The sequence below is a fragment of the Gasterosteus aculeatus genome, chromosome 2 (genome assembly GCF_964276395.1).
Source record: "Gasterosteus aculeatus chromosome 2, fGasAcu3.hap1.1, whole genome shotgun sequence".
Lineage (NCBI taxonomy): Eukaryota > Metazoa > Chordata > Actinopteri > Perciformes > Gasterosteidae > Gasterosteus > Gasterosteus aculeatus.
This window is the reverse complement of record NC_135689.1, coordinates 2,274,948-2,295,534: the sequence shown is the minus strand read 5'-3', so window position 1 is coordinate 2,295,534 and position 20,587 is coordinate 2,274,948. Positions and strand designations below refer to the sequence as shown.

The window sequence follows — 20,587 nt, the reverse complement described above, 5'->3', positions numbered from 1 at the left end:
TTTTCCACATCTGTGTACCCCCCCCACTCCGCCCTCGCCTCGGCGATGTCCAAAGGTCACGCAGAAGAACTGTGTTCTATTTGACGCCGCTTCCTCCTCGGTCCTACTGCTAAATAATAGTACCCTCCCCCCCGCCCCCCCCCGCACAGCTCACACTAGATCTAAGAAGGTAACTTAGCTGTAATCAATTCCACGGCGATGATTTCTAAGAGGTTTTCACCCTTCAAAAGCAAAAAGCTGGACTCCTTCGCTGCCTCCAGACGGACAAAGAGGCGAAATAAATGAAACCTGATTGATCTGAAGCCCCCGCCCGCACGATGCTGCACGATGGGAACCAGAGAAAGTGTAGCGAGACGCGAGAGGGAAAAAAAGACAAGCCAGGAGAGATCGATAGCGGCCGGCCATCACTCGGGCCTCGGCTCGGGTAATGGGGGGGGGGGGGGCCGTATTGCATTAGCCCGCTGCACTGCTCTCGCCTGCAAGTTGGGAAGCGAGAATGCGACTAATGCGTCTGACATTTCACTGCGAGTCTCAAGGCCTCACGGATCAGCTACAACATCCGGCCAGAGATGCTGCTCTTGTTGTTCTGACGGTTTCTTTGTGTATTCTTTCCATATTCACTGTGGGGGGGGGGGTTGCGTTTTATTCAATCCAATCCAGTCTGTTCTGGTGCAGAACCAGGGGCTGCTCGGATGGGTTTCCTGGGAATGTACAGTGATGCCATTACATAATTAATGTGTTTATTAAAGATAAGACGCCTCGGGTACTGGAGGCTTTTTCTTTAGAGGAAATAATTCCTGTTTGCGTGTGAATTTAAAATACCGCATAGTGAACTGCAGCTCGGCAGTAATAGGATGAGTCAACAGCAACAATGGCGTATAATTCATACTCGTCGTGTGGCAGTTCAACGATCATTACAGCGATGGCTTTGCTGCTCTTTGCATGAGAACCCCCCCCAGAAACATCAGTGGGAAACGGATGCGAGAGAACGCAGCCAGAGGAAACTGTGTTTATCCAAAGATGAGTGGAAACTTCCCAGATGTGTTTTCTACGCGAGATACTTTCTCCCTCTCTGTCGATGCAAATCACAAAACCACAAACAGCTTCCTGGAGCTTTAATGATCACACTGGACGCGCTGCACGCGGATGAAATATTCATGCTCGCTGGACGTCTGATCGGAGCCTGTGGGATGTCATCAGATATCATCAGATATCATCAGATATCATCAGATATCATTAGATATCCCACGGGGCCCACAGAGGCCTTTCCTGCGCGCCATCAGACACCGATCCGGATCGGGATCCGCACAAGGTCGAGGTGAGAAGCCGCAAAGCGCCGGGCTCCCGTCGCCGTGGGCAACAGTCGTGAATTCCGTGTCGTGAATCCGTGTCATTCCCCGTCCTCGTCTCGCAGGGGACGCCGCAGATTGTCAACCACATGATTTGACACGGACAGCCGGGCCGGGCCGCACCGACCGGGCGCCTCCCGCTGATTCACATGTACCGCCACATGCCGACCGCAGCATCGGGGGCGGAGGAGAAAGAAATGAAGCAGGTGAGTGGAGCATTTCAATTTGGAGCCTGCTTACAAAGCAGCAGCAGCAGCAGCAGCTCCTCTGAATGCAAAGAGTTTCGCCCTTATTATCACCTCGTAAAAGCCCAAATTCAAAGCATTTCGCAGCCCAACCTGAGAGAGGATTGTGCGCCACTCTAAGCAATCATCATCAGCGTTACATTAGCGCATCTAGCTAACGAGACTGATCCTAACGGCCTGATTCGAGCCCATTAGGCGGTTCAGCGCTCTCTGTTTAATCTCACGGTTTAGGGACAGAAGGCTTCTTCTCTAAAACTAAAAGTAATAAACATTGAGAAATAAGAGGCCGACTGGCCGCAGTGAGGTGTTGGTCTACGAGGCGTTTCTCCGGCTGCATTTCCAGTAACTCTCCACAATCCGCTGGGGAGCTGAAGCACGGTTTGCCACAGCGATCAATAATTCATCCGCTCATACCACCTTCTGCAATGAGTTGGAGATGCGAAGAAGTGTTTTTGCTCTAGCGAAGCGGTTTACGGTTAAATCCCTGGAATAAAGAAAAAACGTTTTTAATTCTGCTCACCGGTCACCTTTCCCTCACCTGCTTCTTTGGAGAGCTGCGTGAAGGCCTCCACCCCCTTCTCCCCGTAGCTGCCCTCCGAGGCCACGGTGGAGACGTAGGTCCAGCCCAGGGCCCGGATGATGTCCACCATGGCCTGGGCCTGGAACGAGTCCGGAGGCACCACCCGCGAGAAGAAGTCGTAGCGCCGGTCGTCGCTCAGCTCCGGGGCCGTCGAGGCGTAGCTGACCTGCGGGATCTGGGAGGGGGGCGGTGGGGGGGAGGAGGGGTGGGGAGAGAACAGAACGTTCACTGGCATTCTGGTGCAGCGTTGCCTTAAAGTTTTGAAATCACTCCCCGTTTTACTCCGTTCTGTTTTACTCTTTTCCGTCGGCGTGCTAAACGAGGGGGAAACCGCCCGGCGCTCTGCGTGGACTTTGTGTCGCACGAAGTCGTTTTCTTCTCACTTTTGTCTGCGGGCAAACAGACAAATCTCTCAAAGCTTCGGCGCCGGTCGGCTGCACAGCAGACAGGGTAAAGAAGCCAGAACTGGGTTTTTATACGCGACCGAAACAAAGTGAGCCTCAAGAAAACATAGAATGGGGCTCAGCTGGAAGAAAGGGGGGAAAAATAAGTCAGTTTTAGACAAACCATATTTCTGTAACTCAGACTGAAGCGTTTCTTTGGGGCAGCGGCTGGTGGAATGTGGGTAAATCCGATGGAGGCAGAATCTGTCAGAGTGTTTACATGGTGGTATAATTGTAATCTTTGCTTAGTGGGACTTTGCTCTCTTTCGGGGGGAGGTGCTATTATCCCGATATTCATGGCAGTGAATGAATCGAATCATTGGCCGAAAGCATATCGTCATATCCGATACGATAGGTGGCGCTGTTTTCATTACAACTAGTTGTGATGCAGCCATTTCCGCTTCACCACGACCACCAACAACAACATCAGGAGAAAGATGGCGAGCGGAGAGCGAGGTGAAGCTACGTCCCTCTACTATCTGTGCGTGATGCTAACAGGAGCACAGCGAATGCGAATGACGCTATCAAAAAGTCCAGTTCCTCATCCGATTCCCGTGCCGCGATAGTCGAACTACCAACCGGATCGGATGGAGTTATCCAGGCGTGTTAGTCGCATCGTAGTCGGACAAAAGGTGTTTACATGAAACGGATCATTGGATTTCAGTCCGACTGAGCCAGTTATTTGAATCCATGTAACCACGCTGAGTGTCTCAGATATCTGCAGCAGCTCGCTGACACAGGGAGATGGTCACGGATATTTTGAGCGGAAAGGAGATTGACATGTTGGGAAATACGCTCATTCGCTTTGTTTGCAGAGACGGGAAGATCAATAAAACTTATTTAGTACGATAAATACTAAACTAGTCAAAGCAGCTGGTTTGCTTTAATTGGCTAAAAAGATGCATCTCTGTCCCAAATGAAGCTGACTGGTCGATGGCTATGATCTAATATTGAACATAAAGAAATTAATCTCCCCATCTGAAGCAAATAACTATTTCATAAAATAACAAACCAGTCCTTTAATGGCAACACAAACTGGTTTCCTCCCACTGTGGTAACAGGCCGCCACGTTGCATCAGGCCCGGGAAGTCTAAGCTGTCATTTACACAAACAACAGCGACGACACGAATAAGATGCCGTTAAAATGTTCTCTCGTAGATATTATGTGACATGTGGGTTTGCCTTCACATGGATGTCCCACATAAATAAAGATATTTGTCCCATTAATTATTAAACCCTGTCTGACTGAAAACCCGCTTCCCTCAGATGATACTCTGCTAAACAAACGAGCGATGCATTTTTCATATATTTCAGATTACGCCTCAACCGAGTGTGCTCACATTACGTAACGCTACATTGTACGGAGCCTATATTGGCTCCGTTACCTGGGCAACGTGCTGTGCTGTCACTTTCTGCTCCCAACATATCAATGAAGACCCGCTGCAGTGTTTTTTTTTTTTTATGAACCAGCAGCACGGCCGTGAACACACGGCCTCCTGGTGAGAACTGCGTCTGTCTGCACCAACCAGCAGCACGTGCAGGTATTAAACCTGGTCCCGCATTGTAAAAAGTTAGATCTTCATCTCTTTTTGACCATAAAGCGGGTCGAAGTGCAATATAAATAATGTGAAAGCACTAAAATGCTCCATCGGTGGACTAGCGTTTAGAAACTGTGCCTTTAAATGTGGAATCAATCTGTCTTTTAAGTAGACAGTCATATAAATGATTCTTAAAACGACATATATATTACCATTAATGACATGCCAAATAATAATAAATCATTTTTGCCCCCAAAAAACATAAACATGATTGAATTACTCATTTTGACCAAAATAAATGCTTTGTTAATCTCAATATATGGAATCAAGTTAATATCATGTTTACAAAACCTTACATGAATCTAAAACACCGAAATACAAAGCAAACTAAATCCATAGCTCACATGCAGCGACATGTTGCTGAATGACTTCAGATTCATCGCTGCAGGATGCAGGAAACGTGCTGAACACGAGGTGAACGAAACCACCGCATCCGAACTCCGTGTTTGTACTTCTTGAGCCCACGAGGTACCGTGAGCCGTCCTACCAGCAGAGGGGCAAACTCCTGCTCCCAAACCCGGAATACAAAGGTGAAACGTGGGAATGAGCACGAAGGAAACCAGCTTCCGACTGCATCTTTTCCTCCGCTTTCAAGTCTTCGATCAAAGACAAAGTGTTACAGCGCTCCGCGCTTTGATCCATTACGAGGAGAGCTGTGCCGCTTCCCTCCGCCGAGGAAGACAGTGAGATGTGGTTGAAAGCCGCTGTTTTCATCAAATCTGTCCAGAGCTGTTTGTTTCGCGGAGAAAGGGAAGCGACCGACAGTTCATTTCTTCTTCTTTTTTAATCAAACTACTGGATCCAAAGTCAAGAAGGAGCATTCAAGCAACTAATATCTGCATGCTGCATCATTTATTAAATGAAGCAGACTTAATGATCCCTATCAAGGTAAAAGTGAGACGCACCATCAACCCGAACCAGCATTCAAACTGACCGAATCAATGGAGTTCTTAAGAGGCCAAGGAGTCACTCTTTACTAATGTTCTAGTTTTTACTTTTAAGACAAAAACACATATAACTTACCGTGGTAGCAACCTGTCAATCAGCATGTAGCCCCGCCCTAAAACATCCCATGCTTTGTGGCCTTTTTGACCCTTAAATGGACCTCATGCTGTATTGAAGACTTGTTTACTGGGCGGGGAAATCAAAAGAGAAGCAGTCATTTTCTCATTGACGTCCATAGGACCAGAGGAGTCGCCCCCTGGTGGTCGCTACAGAGAATGCATCAAAACCCAGGAGCTGGATGAAGAGCCCTGGTAGGAGGTTGTTCACGATGCTGCCTGCTCGAGACCTAAACACCTCGCCGACAGCTGTGTGCAGAGTTTAGAAACTGCAATCCCCCGTCTCGGATCACACCGCCGACCTCCCGTTAGCCGGGGCGGACGCACAGGCAGAGACGTGCTTCATGCCGATGTTCCAGCCAGCGCCGAGCCTCTTCACACGGCCTAATTTGAGCGCCGCATGAATGCCATCCATTGATCAAAAAGCAGCCGGACGCTGGGGAAACACGGGAATGAGGACACAGCGCCGCGCTGATGGGGTTGCTCCGTCTCACGCAGTGAGAGTTATAGCTGTGACCCACAACCTGAAAGGGGTCATCCGCACAAAGCTGACAAATTGAGGAGGGTTTAAAACGACTCAATATGTCGGCCAGAGGAAGCCCCCCCCCGCGCCGCCGCCGCCGCCTAACCACAAACCCAGCGAATACAAAATCAGCGATGCAAATTCACAGGCGGGACGGCGCTGCGGTTGCCACGCGTTAAATCACTTCACGGCCGCCCAAATCGAGTGCGGTGGGTCAAAGAGGGGGCGCGGCGGCGTAATGGAAAAGCAACAGCGGGCTGCGATTTGCATTTAAAAAGACTCCTCTTCCCACGAGGCGAAGCGGCCACTGGAAGCGTTTGACGGGCGACGTGTTTCCAACATGGCTGCTGCTGGAATGCGGCGCAGCCAGAAGGTGTTGTTGGTTGGTTGAACCCCCAGCCGGCAACGTTGGGTCTCTCTGGAGCCTTTTTCTTCCGTTCTTTTTGCCGCAGAGAACCATTTAAGAAGGAGACGTCCGTCCTCCTCCATTGTCCCACACTCAACTCCTTATTACACGGGAGGCAACAGAAGGGCTGAGCGGGTTGATTAAATGTCGAGGTGTGAGGACCGAACCCGCATAACTCACACGCTGAATCTACCAGCTCGGTATTTTCGTCCCTGGCCTACAAATAAAGTGGAATCCAAGTTAGTCATTTGTCTTCGTTGCGACTAATTGCGATGGACTCGAATTTCTTCATCATGCCGAGATAACGAGGCGCGGAAAATGGATATTTAATCAACATTTTAGAGTCAATAATTAGCTTTATTTTCTCCCAATCCTTCATCTGCAAACGAACTTGACTCTTTCCCCTTTGCGTTTCTCCCGACGACACTGAGAGATGACGTAACCCACGGCGACGTGTTCTTTGCCCCCCCCCCCCCCCCGTGGCAACGAGGTGAACTGAGGGGAGAACGACCACAGCGGGCAGCTCCGGGCCGCAGGGAGAGAGGATGATTAACGATGCCCCCTTTCCACGATCACAATTACCCAAAGTTGATGCCTGGCACCTGTCATCGGCTGTGCACATCAGGAGGGGGGCGGGGGGCCGGGGGAGGGGGGGGTAGCTGACGGTAATCGCCCTGCTTGCTCTTGGATGCATCTGGGCCGACAGGATCGATGAAAGGAAAACACAGAGGTCTGTTATGGGGGGGACACTCTTTTATCGATTTACCACTGCGGCCGCCCTGAAGAAAAAGAAGTCGAAAGAAAGAATGGAGAAGAAAGCGGGAGGGGCGGCGTGTCGGGCGAGGGGGGGGTAGAAGGGGAGGGGATGGAATACGAATCTCAACGGCGGGTGTTGAAGAGGAGAGGCGACTAAGCGAGGTTGCGTCGGGGTCGAGACTCGTTGGCGATAAGTGGGAATGCCAGGTGAAGTTAATTAGAGAGCCGTGGCCTTTACGCCGCATTTCAGCACACGCCGCGGCTCGGCGGCGCCGGGGGGGGGGGGGGGGCGGTGAGAGGCGGCGGTGTTTGCAGAGGGGAGGAAAGCCGACGGGTCGTGTGAAGGGGAAGACCGGACGTCTCCACGGCAAACAAATACAACATTTTGTCTTTTCTGTAAATGCCGCTGGTTTAGACACCCGGTGTGTCTCCGCATCCGGCTGCTCGGCTGTTTGTAACCATCTCCACGGCGACGGGAGGAAACGCCGGCCAGCACCGACAGGCTCGACTCCAACCCCCGTGCCGCCCGTGGCCGGACGCCAACGCATGGAGTGTCCTTGTGACGCACACACAGCGAGTGTGATACCGCGGACGTGCCAACGGGACATTTTGAAACGCAAATGAAAAACTACACAACGCCACTCGTGAGTAAAAATCTGCCCACAGAAGAAGAAAGAAGAAGTATTTCGTCCCCTCTGGAGGAAACAATGTCGCGGGACGAACGGGCCTGTGGACGCAATGCGGCCGAGGGTGGAGACACACGGGGGGGGGGGGGAGACAGACAGACAGACAGACGGAGGGACGGAGGGACGGGCTTTGGTCCGTATCCAGACTGGGGGGCCATTTGTTCGCAGGGCAGAAGGTAATGACCGTGTCCAGACATGCATCCTCAGGCCGGGCTTTGGTAATCTCTCTCCGCCAGAGCAGGGCCCGGCCGGCACAGCCGAGGAGGACGGGGGGGGGGGGGTTGGGGGGTGACAGCTTTCCTTCCCTCTCCCTGTCACTCTCTCCGCCTCCCTTCCTGCCCATCTGTGTCCCTCACTCACAGGGAGCAGCGTTCCGTCGCCCCCCCCCCACGACACACACACACAACCTGTGACTTTCAGCCTCGCTCCGCTGTTCGGCGCCCCATGGGGGTGAGGGAGGGAGGGAGGGAGGGAGAGGGACGGGGGGAGGGGGGGTCTTATCTTCCTGTGCACACCCCCCCCCTCCTCCCTCCCTGTCATCTGTCTCCCACACAGATGATCAGCAGACACTTCCTGCCTAGAGAGGTCCTGTTCTTGCCAGTCCCCCCCCCCCCCCCATCCGGAGCCGACACAATCTGTCCATAGTCAGTCGCCTCCACCCACCTCGACTTTGTCATCTCAAGCCCGGGTCGTAAACTTTTTATCGCGCAGATAAGGTTTTTGGCGACGTCAATCCTGCTAATTCTGCTTTTTCTTTCAAATGAGAAGCATTTATCCAGACGGAGCGATGCGTGACTATTATGAACTCTTTTAGCTCCAGCTTGGGTCCCCACCATCTCCTCCTCGGGGTTCTTCAGCTGGAGCCGCAGGACACAAAGTCTTTGGAACAACCGCATGTTTTCATGGTAGATGAGTCACGGCAGACATCAGAACCTCCTCCCGCTCCCTTCTGATCACCTGACTGTTCATCTCCCTGATGAGCGGATTAGCCAGGCAGGTCTCTTCCCACACCCGATCCCCGAAGCTTTCCGGAGCGAGTGGGTGGAGCCTCGCGGCTCCTCAACGCTCGCTATGTTCACCAGCTGGCCGCTAACCTCGTCCCTCGGCGGCTTCGTGCCGAACTAGTAGAGTACAGAAGGTTTATGTGTGACGTTGTGGGCCCGGAAATACAAGAAGAATCATTTGAAGGAGGAAAACTGCAGAGTCGTCATATTTCTCATAGGCGTCATGACGCCTTTCACATACACAAGGTCAGTTGATGCATAAATTCGAAATTACTCAGAAACCATCTGTAAGGATAGGGTTAGGATTATTTTTCATTATTTGGAACCATAATCTATTATCATCCCAGAGTGAAGCTGCCTCAACCTAAAAAATGCCGAGTTGTCAAAGACCTCTCGTTGGAGCATCCGTCACAACTTCCCGCTTAAGTCTGCTGTAAAAAGGGCAAATATATATATAGAACCCAGGGAGCAACTACGCGTCGCTAAGCCCCGCCCCTCGAGGGCAGACTGGCCAATCATAGCGTCCATCTTTTGTCTTTTTTAAATGTTTCCGCTGCTGGATTAGATTAACATCCTGGAGGTATCTTTCCATCCCGGGGCTTTTAGGAATCATTAGATGTCTCTGGGAGGAGAAAGGATACTTCGTTGTCTTGAATTCTCTCTCCTCCACGGTCCTCACATCGTACTCCCACCACGTCTCTCCACCGCCCTCCGAGCCAGTTGTTCTAGAAGGACCTCAGCTGAACACCGTTTAAGCAGTCTGGCGCTGCACTGGGCTCCGTGTTACGTGACAGAAAGTGAGGCTTTCACAATCCTTCATCCATCGCGACCTTCCACACCGTCTCCTTCTTCCCGCCCACTTCGCCCCTCTCTGCCTTTTTCCCCAGCCGATTCCCCCCGGTCCCCCGGTCTCCGGCACGGCCGCCCTGCCGCCGTGTATTTTAAGACGAGCGGCGCGTTTCTCCGCGGGTACGGAGGCCGCGCATGACTCACCAATCCGATATTTGACCAGGAGAGTCGAGGCGAGGCGTGGGAGGAGAGCGTGGACGGCTCACAAAGGCAACCTGGCCGACCTCGTTTCTTCTCCATCTGGGAAACAGACCGCTATTTCAACTGCACCGGTGTTTCAAAGAAACTGGTCTTCTCGCAAACACCAAATAGCTCTCAAAGTCATCGGCGAGGGGGGCAGAGCGAAGCCCACCGCAACGCACGGTGCGCTGTGGTTTTTTGCACGAGCTCCCAAACGACTCGACCTCCACAGACATTTTGAACAGACGATTGTTTCCAAGCCGCGGTGTCAAAAAGTGTCTTTGACTTTGTCTCCGGCACAAAGCGAAGCCCCGCAGCCTCCACGGCGACAGAATGAAACACGGCCTGCGGGTTTTATGACTAAGTGTCATCATGTGTATTCCTTTGTATCCACATGCTCTCACGTTACAGATGGCTGTATTGATTTCCTTTTTTCCCCCGGCTGCAAAGTGCACTGGACGCGGCTATTATTCTTTTTAGTGTGTTCTCTTACAGCCCGCGTGATAACCTCGTTATTTTCCCAGAGAAATATGAAGTGGGAATAACCCGACGCTGCCTCAGGACGGAGGGAAAACAACCATTTTCTTGCACAAGAATCGTGCATCTCTGCTCGGCCTCGTTACGCGGCGCCGTCCTAATCTGGCTCTTAGATATTACTCACCGAGCGGAGCTGCGTGTTGTTGTTCCTCTGCCCCCCCCCCGCCCTCTCTCCCTGCCTCCCTCCCTCCCTCCCCGCCTACACCTGCAGCTTGCACGGCCTGACACATTGTCAGCCGCGCACCTGCACCACTCTGACCCGCATCCCAATGACTCGCTTCTGTACTACACCCCCCTCGCCTCCCCCCACGGCCTCCCTGCACATCGCTTTCTGTGCCGTTCTCTCCTCAGACTCCAGCGAGCATCATGGCCGAGCCCATTTCTCCCCTGATGGCAAACGTGGGCTCCATCTCATCTCCCCTCTCTGCCAGCTCCTCAAGTCTGCAGCGGGCCGGCGTGATTACCAAAAGGATTACAAAAAGACACATCGGCCCAACCTTGCCCGAGATCACAGCATCGCGTCAGCGACGCCTGCGCCTCCCAACGAGCGTCCCAGGCAGCGCTCCGAGCCGCGCCGTGATTGGCCGATATTCTTAGGCGGCGGGAAATTAGCGATTAATGAGGTGCCCCGATCACATCAAGCGTGGCTTTACTAAGCTGGCACGACCACAAATCTTCATAGAAACAAAAGGAAGCGCATTCGGAAGGAAGGTAGTTAAAATAAAAAAGGATGAACAGACAAAGGAATAAAATACACAAACGGATAAAACACTGAAAACAAAGCTGCACACAACTACAAGGAGGCCAAGCCGGAGCATAAAGCCGAAAGTAAAAGCAATTTAAAAGACAACCTTGAGCGCGGTTTATAAAAGAAGAAGATAAGTCTTCCAGGTTCGGCATTTCACCGTCAAATGAGTTTTATTGTTTGGCTGCAGAGGAAGACCTTCCTCCAAGGCTTCACACACACATTTGGCCTCCTTCGCTCGCATTAACCACCTGCAGCCCGGAGGATCCGATTGGTCCCCCCCCCCCCCCCCTCCTGCAAAGCCAGTTCTTCTCAATCGGATCCGATGTTGCCGGCGAATGGGTAATATTCTGCAGCCTTTTTAGAGACTTGGCCACTCGAGGTGGGAACATTTGCTCCCGGTTAGTTTTAGTGCCGACTCGTACGCAGCGCTGTGGCTTGTTTTTTTAAGCGGTGTGACATTTGTTTTGGTAAATATTTAATAATTATTTGCGATCTGCCATGGAATTTTGATTTGATATGGATAGATTTGATATTTGGAATATCAAGTATACTTAATTCAACATTCGTGGCCCACAGAGGATGATCCCAATGGCCGCAGTGAGGACTTTACGGCCCCCGCGTGCCGCCGTCACGTCAACATTTCCCAGTAATTTGACAGCCTCACGCACTTCTTCAGCCTGTTCAGCACAAACATCTTTACGTCACAGCAAATCACACGGGTAGAGTATGACGTGAGACGCGAGGGGACTCGCGAAGCCGCATCGAAGGACCGGTTTGCGCGTTTAGGGAGATCCATTGGCAGAGATGGAATCTGATACCAACGAGGACGTCGGTCCTTTCATTGGAAATGAGCACCGAGTCCGACACGCGGAGTCACGTTAGTGCGGATTCTCCAAATCAACCTGCTCTTTACCTGCACACCCCCCCACAGTGTAACATTACACAGTGATCGTTAGCGGGAGGCCGCTGAAAGGCAGCTGTTGTATAATTGAAAAACCTTCAGGAAAACCTTATAAGACCTGTGTGCGTCCCCCTGTATAGATCCGTGACCCGGCCCCCCCTCTCTGCGCTGAGCGGCAGGTGTAGTGCATGACGGAGGGCAGCTGAACATCTCCGCTGCACAGACAGAACAATGGACCATTGTTCCCTCAGAGAGGAAGACGAGCTGCTGCTGCTGCTGCTTCTTCTTGTGCAGCGTGCCGATCAACATGCCGACGGCCCCCCAGAGTAAACACACTCATCCACGGAGCGAGTGTCCGGACTAATGGAGCCGAGGAGATCTACGGGCGATGCGACGCGCACACTTCACCCAACTTCCTTGGGGACAGAGAGCGAGAAGGCTGCGCGCTGACGGGGAGAATCAGAGGCCGACTCCCAAACCACAATCAAGAAACATGAAGCATTTGGTATGCGAGGCGAGTGCGGCTCTAAACCTCCGCACACGAGCGTCGGCGGGCTGCAGATGGCTCCAACATCGCCGCCGCGGTGGGACTCTCACGCCACTCGGAGGCACTTGTGCCGCGACCAGCCGAGTGGGAGATTCAAGTGGCTCCTGTTTGTTTAGCTCTTTATTTCACCTGCATGTGAGCACATTCAAACGGCACGAAAACCGCTGCGGAGGGTTTCCCCGAAGGAAAAAGGTGCGATGTGTTTCCAACTGTGAACAGGAAACTGGAGAAAATGCTCGAGCGGTGAGAGCGCCACTCCAACACACACACACACACACACACACACACACACACGCGTTCACTACTGAGCAGGACATTGCCTTGAATCCGCTGTTCGCTTTGGGGGGTGAGGTCCCGAGTCCTGACTGAATTTGATCGTACAATGATGATCAAATGAACAACTGAACAACTGAACAAAACAGGTGAGGATTGATCAATGACGACAGATGTATTAAATAATATGTAGACGATTTGCAAACTGCCAATAACGAAATGGCCCAAAACACGTTTCATTTTCCATTCAAAGTCCTTAGAAGGCGAGTGTGTAAATAGGGTCCATTTATTTTACCCGTCTGCTGCTCCGTCGCCTCCTCCACCCTCCTGTGATCGCGCAGGCAGAGGAAACATCTGCGTGTTTACGAGCGCACGTTTTAGCCAAAAAATACCAATAGAAGGCCCACCCAGTGTGCTTTATGGGCCTAAATCCTAACGCCTACTGGTTCCCCGGGAGAGAGTGAAACCACAGAACCCCCCCCTTCATTATCGGGTTATTGTGTACCTCCTTCTATGAAATGGAATTACTAACCAAAGTATTTTAGCGGAGGCTAGTGTGGCGAAGCTGCTCTAACCCCCCCCCCCCCCCACCACCCTGTGGCTCAACGCGCACTCTCTGGAGACTGCTACCGACCACAACGACCACGCCGCCGCTAACCACTACCCCTCCCCCCCCCCCCCCCCCGCTCATCCCTCCTGAGCCTCATGTCGTGTGCGGTGGCGGGCGGATGATGTTCGACGTGCAGGTGGTCTCCCGGGGGCCCCCAGCACGTCTGGCCTTTGACCTCCAGGAGGAGTGGCTGACAGCTCCGTGCATAACCTGCTGACAGATCTACACGCTGTTGATCCCGTGGGGCCGGTCGAGGGCCACATGCGAGCACTGATAAAGGCCGTTAAAAAGAAGCCACGTCTCGTCAGCCTCCCTCAGCTCGTCAATCGCGCTTTAAGCAACACAATTTGAAGAGAAAGAGCTTCTCTAATTTGCAGAACATCAGTGGTGATTTAGCCCCCCCCCCTCAAAAATCTATGTGGCTGTCGCACGCGGGCGTTTCAGAGAGCACGTGGAGTCCCACGGGATCGGCGTCTGGAGACAGTTTCCCTGACGACTAATTTCTCATTCGTGCCGTGGCGGCACAGTGCACCTCTTCTTTTTTAAGGCCAAAAAGAGCCACATGAGTTTGTTCAAACAGAAGTAACACGCCGCTGCAGAGCCAGCCGGAGGAGGAGGAGGAGAAGAAAAGAACATCTCCAGGGAAACATGGACAGAATGAAGTCGGAGCGAATGAAACACGAGTTCCGCTCTTTCATTTTCACGGTAAAAAATCAACAGGTATTTGAGCGAAACAACCCGAAGGCCCAACGCTGCACTCTAATGAATTAGTCTCCCGTTAAAGGTCCACGCAGCGCCGGCTGAGATAATGGTCATATTTTACTGTGTTGTGAGCCCCCCCCCCGGGCCCTGCTGTAATAACAACACTGAAGGGCAAGAAATGAATCCTGGTGACAGATTATTGTGGATAGTGTGAGAGAAAACATCCCTGAGATGCAACAGTACACACAGAGACACGCACACGGAGACATGGCCTAATTTTGCAAGGTTTAAAATAGCCATGGTAATAAATTTACCCCGATTGCTACTCGTACTGTATTTCAGAATTCTTAGAGCCACACCTTCCTTTCATGCTACTTAATTCAACCCCACCTTCAGGAGGGACATATTGACCTTTTTACTCACGATTTTAGTTGCTTTACTAATTGAGGTATAACACACAAAACATTTACGGGATACGATTTATTTTGTCCTATGAGGTCTTAGATATTAGCTTGACTAGTTAAAACAGTAAAATAATAATTCAATTGACCAGTACGTGACCATTTTTTGAGTACTATATGCGTGAAATTCTTTTTATTATGCTGCTTTCACTTATGTACGATTTTCAACGCTGTGCAATTTAAATTGCAATGCATTTTTGTTTGTTGTTGCCGCTTTTATTTAGCTAAAGAATAGCGATTCTCCCTAATCAACTTCCGTTTGAAACCCCGGCTGGGAGCAGGAAGAACCCTCATAAACATCAGCACGCTCACATCGCCACTGTGAGCGCGTCAGCGTGCATTAGCATCGTTAGCGTGCAGGTGTTAGCATCGTCAGCGTGCATTAGCATGCATGTGTTAGCGTGCATTAACATCGTTAGCGTGCATGTGTTAGCATCGTTAACGTGCAGGTGACAGCATCGGCAGCATGCATTAGTATTGTTAGCGTGCATGTGTTAGCATCGTTAACGTGCAGGTGCTAGCATCGTCAGCGTGCATTAGCATCGTTAGCATGCATGTGTTAGCATCGTTAGCGTCCATTAGCATCGTTAGTGTGCAGGTGTTAGCATCGTTAACGTGCAGGTGATAGCATCGGCAGCGTGCATTAGCATTGTTAGCGTGCAGGTGTTAGCATTCAGCACCAAGCAGAGCCTCACGCACCACTGAGGACTCAATGTCTCGTCGGCTCCCGTGTCCTCCCCCCTTCGCTTAAGATTTATGCATCTTTTGCATAAAGCGAGGAGATTCTCCCCGACGGATCGGCCTGCAATATCAATTCTGAGGTGCCACCTGATCTCAGAGCCGGGTGGGAAAGTGTTGAGAATAATGAGATGAAGCGGCGAACAAAGCACAGATCTGAGAAGACTGAGAAGAACCACAGCCAAAGAAATCGTCGTTTCAGAAAGGACGAGACCCACGCAGGCAGCGCTCGCAGGAGGCCTTTTAACGAATTCACTCAGCTCGTTCAGCCGGATTTGAGGAGCTGCAAACAGATTTTAAAAGGCACATTTCTTACTGATCTTTGCAGACGCGTTGTGCTCGCAGAAAGTCTTTCTATCCTGCAAACAGCCTCGGTATTTAGAAGTCCGCTTCGGCCGAATTCAGGTTCTGCCCAGAATGCTGCGTGTGCTGAAACATCTAAGCAAAAACCACAATTAGCCCTCTTATAATGCCTGTCAGCCCACAGCCCATTCTGTGACCCTTTTTTCTTCTTCTTCTCGGAGGAGGATCCTGAGCGAGAGGCCGGCCAGCAGAGACCTCCTCACGCTCCTCCACTCATCCCCCGTAAGAGGATCGGACGTAATGGGGCTTCCTCTTCTCTGGCTCCTTCTGCTCGCCAGATAAAGGGCAGAAAAACCACCGGCCGGGTATAAGGCCGCTATTCTCCTCACATTTTAAAGTCACACCGACAATAAAGTTTGAAGGAGCGCTGGTGTGACCTCAATGTGAGCACAGCTAAGCTCTTAAGCAGGTGCCCCCCCCGAGCCTCCCGGGCGGTGGGAGAAAACGGGGGTGATAATCGGACCGGGAGAGTCGAGCTGCAGCGACGGTCGAGCCGACCCAAATACCGCTGCAACGAAAGCAGGATGCCACCTCGTCACATCAGCGGCTACGAGCGAACGGGAAAACGGCACGAAAAGAACGGCACAAGAACGTACCCGCCGGCTTTTCATTGGAAAACATTTATTCATACAGAACGCCATTATGCCGCCGAATAATAAAGTGCACCATCCCCCAAAGCGCTGTGGGAATAGACGAGACCTTAATATCAGCCGTGCGCGGTTTCCCGTATTCTCCCCCCGGAGTGGGGGGGGCTGCTGACCTGATGACCTCACGTCAGCCGCAATGACAACTTGTTTGACACGAGGATATTTGATTTATTCTGTTAATGCTGCATCGGTTGTTCACGCCGCGCAGTGTTTGTGTGTGAACAACCGATGCAGCATTAATAGAATGAATAACACCTGCTTCACTAAACCTGACCCCTGACCCCGGTCCTCCACACAGTGGGCCGATAGGCCGGGAATCTGAAACATCCGTGTGGTAGGAATGTTCCCAGAGTGCAATTCACGCCCCGAAAACAATTAGCAGTCACCGACTCCCATTCTTCAACTCACATGAGGAAATAATTGTGAAATCCTCGCGTGTAATCGCTTCGCCACCGCCTCTCAGACTCTGAGCGCCGCCCTGTCGCACCGGATCACTTCACGCCCCCCCGCAGCCCAGTTTCACGACGGTCTTCGCGCCGAAATTCGCAGCAATGGATCTCGACTCCTCCGCTTAGTTCAACGTCGCTGAACTCGGGAGGCGGCGAGACGGCGGTTTGGGAGCGCAGGTGGGATTGACTTCTCCCCGAGTTCGTATCGACTGTTTGCATCCTCGTTCCTGTTACTGTTTCTGTTCTGTTGTCCATTAGAGCGGGGAAAGGGATAAAAAGGACTATAATGTAATCAATGACAAAGTGTGTATTTATCAGCTAACACACACACACACACACACAGCTGATGCTGGGTAGCCCCGCCCATGTTGTTTTGAGTAGATTTCACTCTGTCAATTACGTTGCGATCGGGCCATAAGTCTGATGGGCTGGAAGGCAGCGGGGCTCTCGGCCCCGAGGACCAGAGGACTGCAGGTAATGTACTCAGCACACGCAGAGTCATGAAGGTCCATCATGCTCACAGGAAGCTCCTCAACACCCACTGCTCATCCATCCTTCCTTTCCCTCTCTTTTTTATTCATTTTCACGTTCTTATTTGACGACATTTAACGTTTTACCCTCCCCCAGTACAACAATGCGATTTAGACACCCCCCCCCCCCCCCCCCCCCACACCCAATGGAGACAACAGCAACCGCCCCATGAGCCCGATTGGCACGAGACAAGTGTGACCTGGGGACCTCTGGTGGGATCAGTGACCCGTCGCTAGGCCCCGCCTCCTCCCACTACTCTGTTAGCGTTCATAGCATCACATTGCTTTCAGAGAAAAGCAGAAAAAAAAGCTGTGAAAGGTATTCACAGGATGAGGAACTGATTCAGCGGGAAAAACTAAAAGTTGAAGACAGAAGATTGTTGGGTATCAATGTAATTGATCATTTCAGATCAATCTAGAAAAAACAGCACAAATATGTTTAACTGATGATTTATCAGTTGTTTTTCAAAAGGTCTGTGAGCATTTTTGTTCCAGTAAAAAGGTAAATGGGTTCATAGTGTTGAGAAAGAGGGTTTCCCTTCAGAGAGATTTCATACTTGCCGTGGAAGTGAGCGACCATGAGACGTCCTCGCGCCTCAGATCTCTGTTAGCTAATGCTAATGCTATCGCAGGTGCGATAAAGTGCCTAAAGTCAGTTTCCCGTTTGTGTGTTGGGATGAAATTAAGCTTAAATCAAAAGGCCGATTTTAGAAGTTGTTCTATTGTGAATATTTCCCACCTATAAAGAGTGAATTCTCCGTTAAATCCCACTAAGCCTTCCGTAATCTTTTCTGTTCTTGCAAAACATATTTGATCAACGATTAAGCCTATACAGCAGCAACGTTTAACGTGCAATAACAGAAGATTTCACGGGCAGTTAGAAAACATCAACAACAACAAGAAAATCCGGCGGTTTTCAATGATTTTAATCACTCGTTGACCGAGAGGCTGAACTTAGTTTGGGGGGGAAGTTTGGCAGAAAAAGCTGAATTAAGCGTCCAACTTACTAACTCGGCTGTCTACGTTTCACGCGCTCGTTATAAAGTCGTACCGTACTGAGCCGGATCTTTTGTATCACACTCTGAATAAAGGCCAATTAGCGAGCGATGGAGGAAAGAGCGGAAAAGCCACTGGTGTGGATCATTAAATTTCCACGAGACAGTTGTGTTTTCACTCCTCCAGCAGCGGTAATGGAGCTCTTTGTATGCGCATGTATGTTAATGTATGTGTGCGCATCTAATCATACGGCGCGTACTTGACATACCAGCCGTGTCTCCATGATGGGGCCGAGAACAGCGCTGGAGATGTGACAAGCAGACCGGCGCTCCGCCAGGCATCGACGTTCCAACGGCAAAGGGGTTTAGAAAAGGCCACCGTTTTCTGTCACTCTGAGAGCTCGTTACGTAACGCGCACGCACACACACACACACACACACACACACACTCCCATGGAGTCTATCTCCACCACAGTCGGCGGGATAGATCCCACTGCAAGGCTTCAATCTCCTTCAAGCGAATCACGCTGCTGATTCTGTGAGTGACGAGAACGGAGCCGAGCGCAGGATGTCAGTAGTAGAGTAGTAGTCTGAGGTGGGGGGGGTGGGAGGGGGGGAGGTGGTGGGAGGGGGGGGGGGGGTTGCCATGATTGGGAGAGGCCGGGACTTATGAGCGGGGCAGTCGGTCCGGTCACAGTGAGGATTGGAGGACTGTTGAAGCACAACTTCACAACTTCACGTTTATTTACCCCCCCTCATGTGGCATTGTTGCTTCTCATTCCCAACACGACATGAAAGGCGGTGAAATAAAAAACATCTTAGCGGCAAACCGGCCTCACCCATGGCTACGGTATCGATCAACCCTCCCGGGTCCCCTTCAGAAAGAAAAAAAAAAAAGAAATCCATCCCTCACGTCAATTCCCCGACATCAACAGTTCAGCAGCCGCTCGAGTCCTGACAGCCGTGATATTTAGCGCACGGCAATAACATCGACAACACTACTCAGCTGCCCCGATGATTCATTTATCACAGGGGGGGGGGTCACAAAACGACCTGTTGATACTCTCTAAGAATAAAGGAGGTGGGGGGGGGCGCAGCAAGACGGCTCGGGGACGAGGTCACCGACCCAAAGCTCCACGTGCGTCACTCGGGCCCACATGCCACAATCAAACGTTACTCAAGGACTCACAAGCACCCGATTGTTGGGCTTCAGGAAAAGAAACCCTCCCCGCTTCCTTCATCACAACGAGCAGGTTGTCGCGTGGGGCATCGTGGTTGCTTGATGGACGGCGTTGTTGGGAGCGGGGGGCGGCGGCGCACCCATCAGAGGCTGTGAGCACTAACGAGGGCGTACGGGCCGGGAGCCCTCATTTCTGTTGAGGATCCATTATACGCCGTTGTTTAGTGCATCCTCAATTGTTTATCGACCCTTTCAGCGGCACCACAGGTGCCGTAGCAGAGGAGGAGGAGGAGGAGGAAGAAGAAATAAAGTGCACTGCAGGGAGACGATGGAAACCACCTTTCAGGGAAACGCTTCAGGGAAATGAGCACAAATGCAGAGCTTCATGACGACTGCTGTTCCGACACGCGGCACATAAGCTGACTGCACCACCCACACCACCCACACTCACTCACAGGCGGGTGTGAGGACAAAAGGAATTGGGAAACCCATCCCTCCATCCCCTTAAAGCCTGTGAATTCCCCAAATGCATTAGACATTAGAGCCCTCAAACTCTGCGTTATCACTGCAGGGTTTTACCGACTCAAACTAAGAGAAATGAACAAGTCAACTAGGCCTACAAAAGAGAAAACAAGAATCAAAGCCAGGATGGAGGGTGCGGTTGGGTCTGTCAGTGCAGGGATAAGTGCGTGCGGAACGGAAAAAAGGAAGAGGGATGGGGGGGGGGGGGGGTTGCTAAAAGCATGTTAAGTGCTTTGATGGTCTTACAGTTAGACAGCTACTTACAGCCAAGCCCCACGTTTTATGTTTTCTTGTCTAATTGAACTGAAACAAAACATGACAGGACTGTAAGTGACTAACTGCAGCCGCTGATCATCCGGCCAACGAGCCTCGGCCTACTTGTCCCCCCCCCGCCACACGAATCCGCACCGTGTGGATGCACACTCGCGCATCTACACGGTTACTTCGAGTAATTCAATATTTTGTCCACGGAGGTGAAGTTTTAAATATTTTATATTTTATCTGCCACATTGGCGCCCCCGCTGCGTTTCCTCCGCTTCCCCTGCAGCACCGGGGCGAACCACGCGGAGCTAAATGAAATGTAAAATGAAGTGTAAGGGAGACGTGCTCTCCATCACACCAGGAGAACTCATCTGGAAGTCGGCACTTGCAGCTTCATTTGGTTTCCTCAACTAGGATGCAAAGTGTTTGATAGGAAGCTCATT

General features: G+C 51.4%; 1 protein-coding gene across 1 annotated transcript in view; it reads right to left on the bottom strand.

Moving 5' to 3' along the window:
* The window catches only part of LOC120829560 (metabotropic glutamate receptor 7), a 48,072-nt gene that overhangs the window by 25,523 nt on the left and 1,962 nt on the right, over positions 1–20,587 (bottom strand). The window contains 1 exon segment of the mRNA XM_040193770.2: positions 2,133–2,349. Within this exon segment, the coding sequence (XP_040049704.2) occupies positions 2,133–2,349 (217 nt within the window).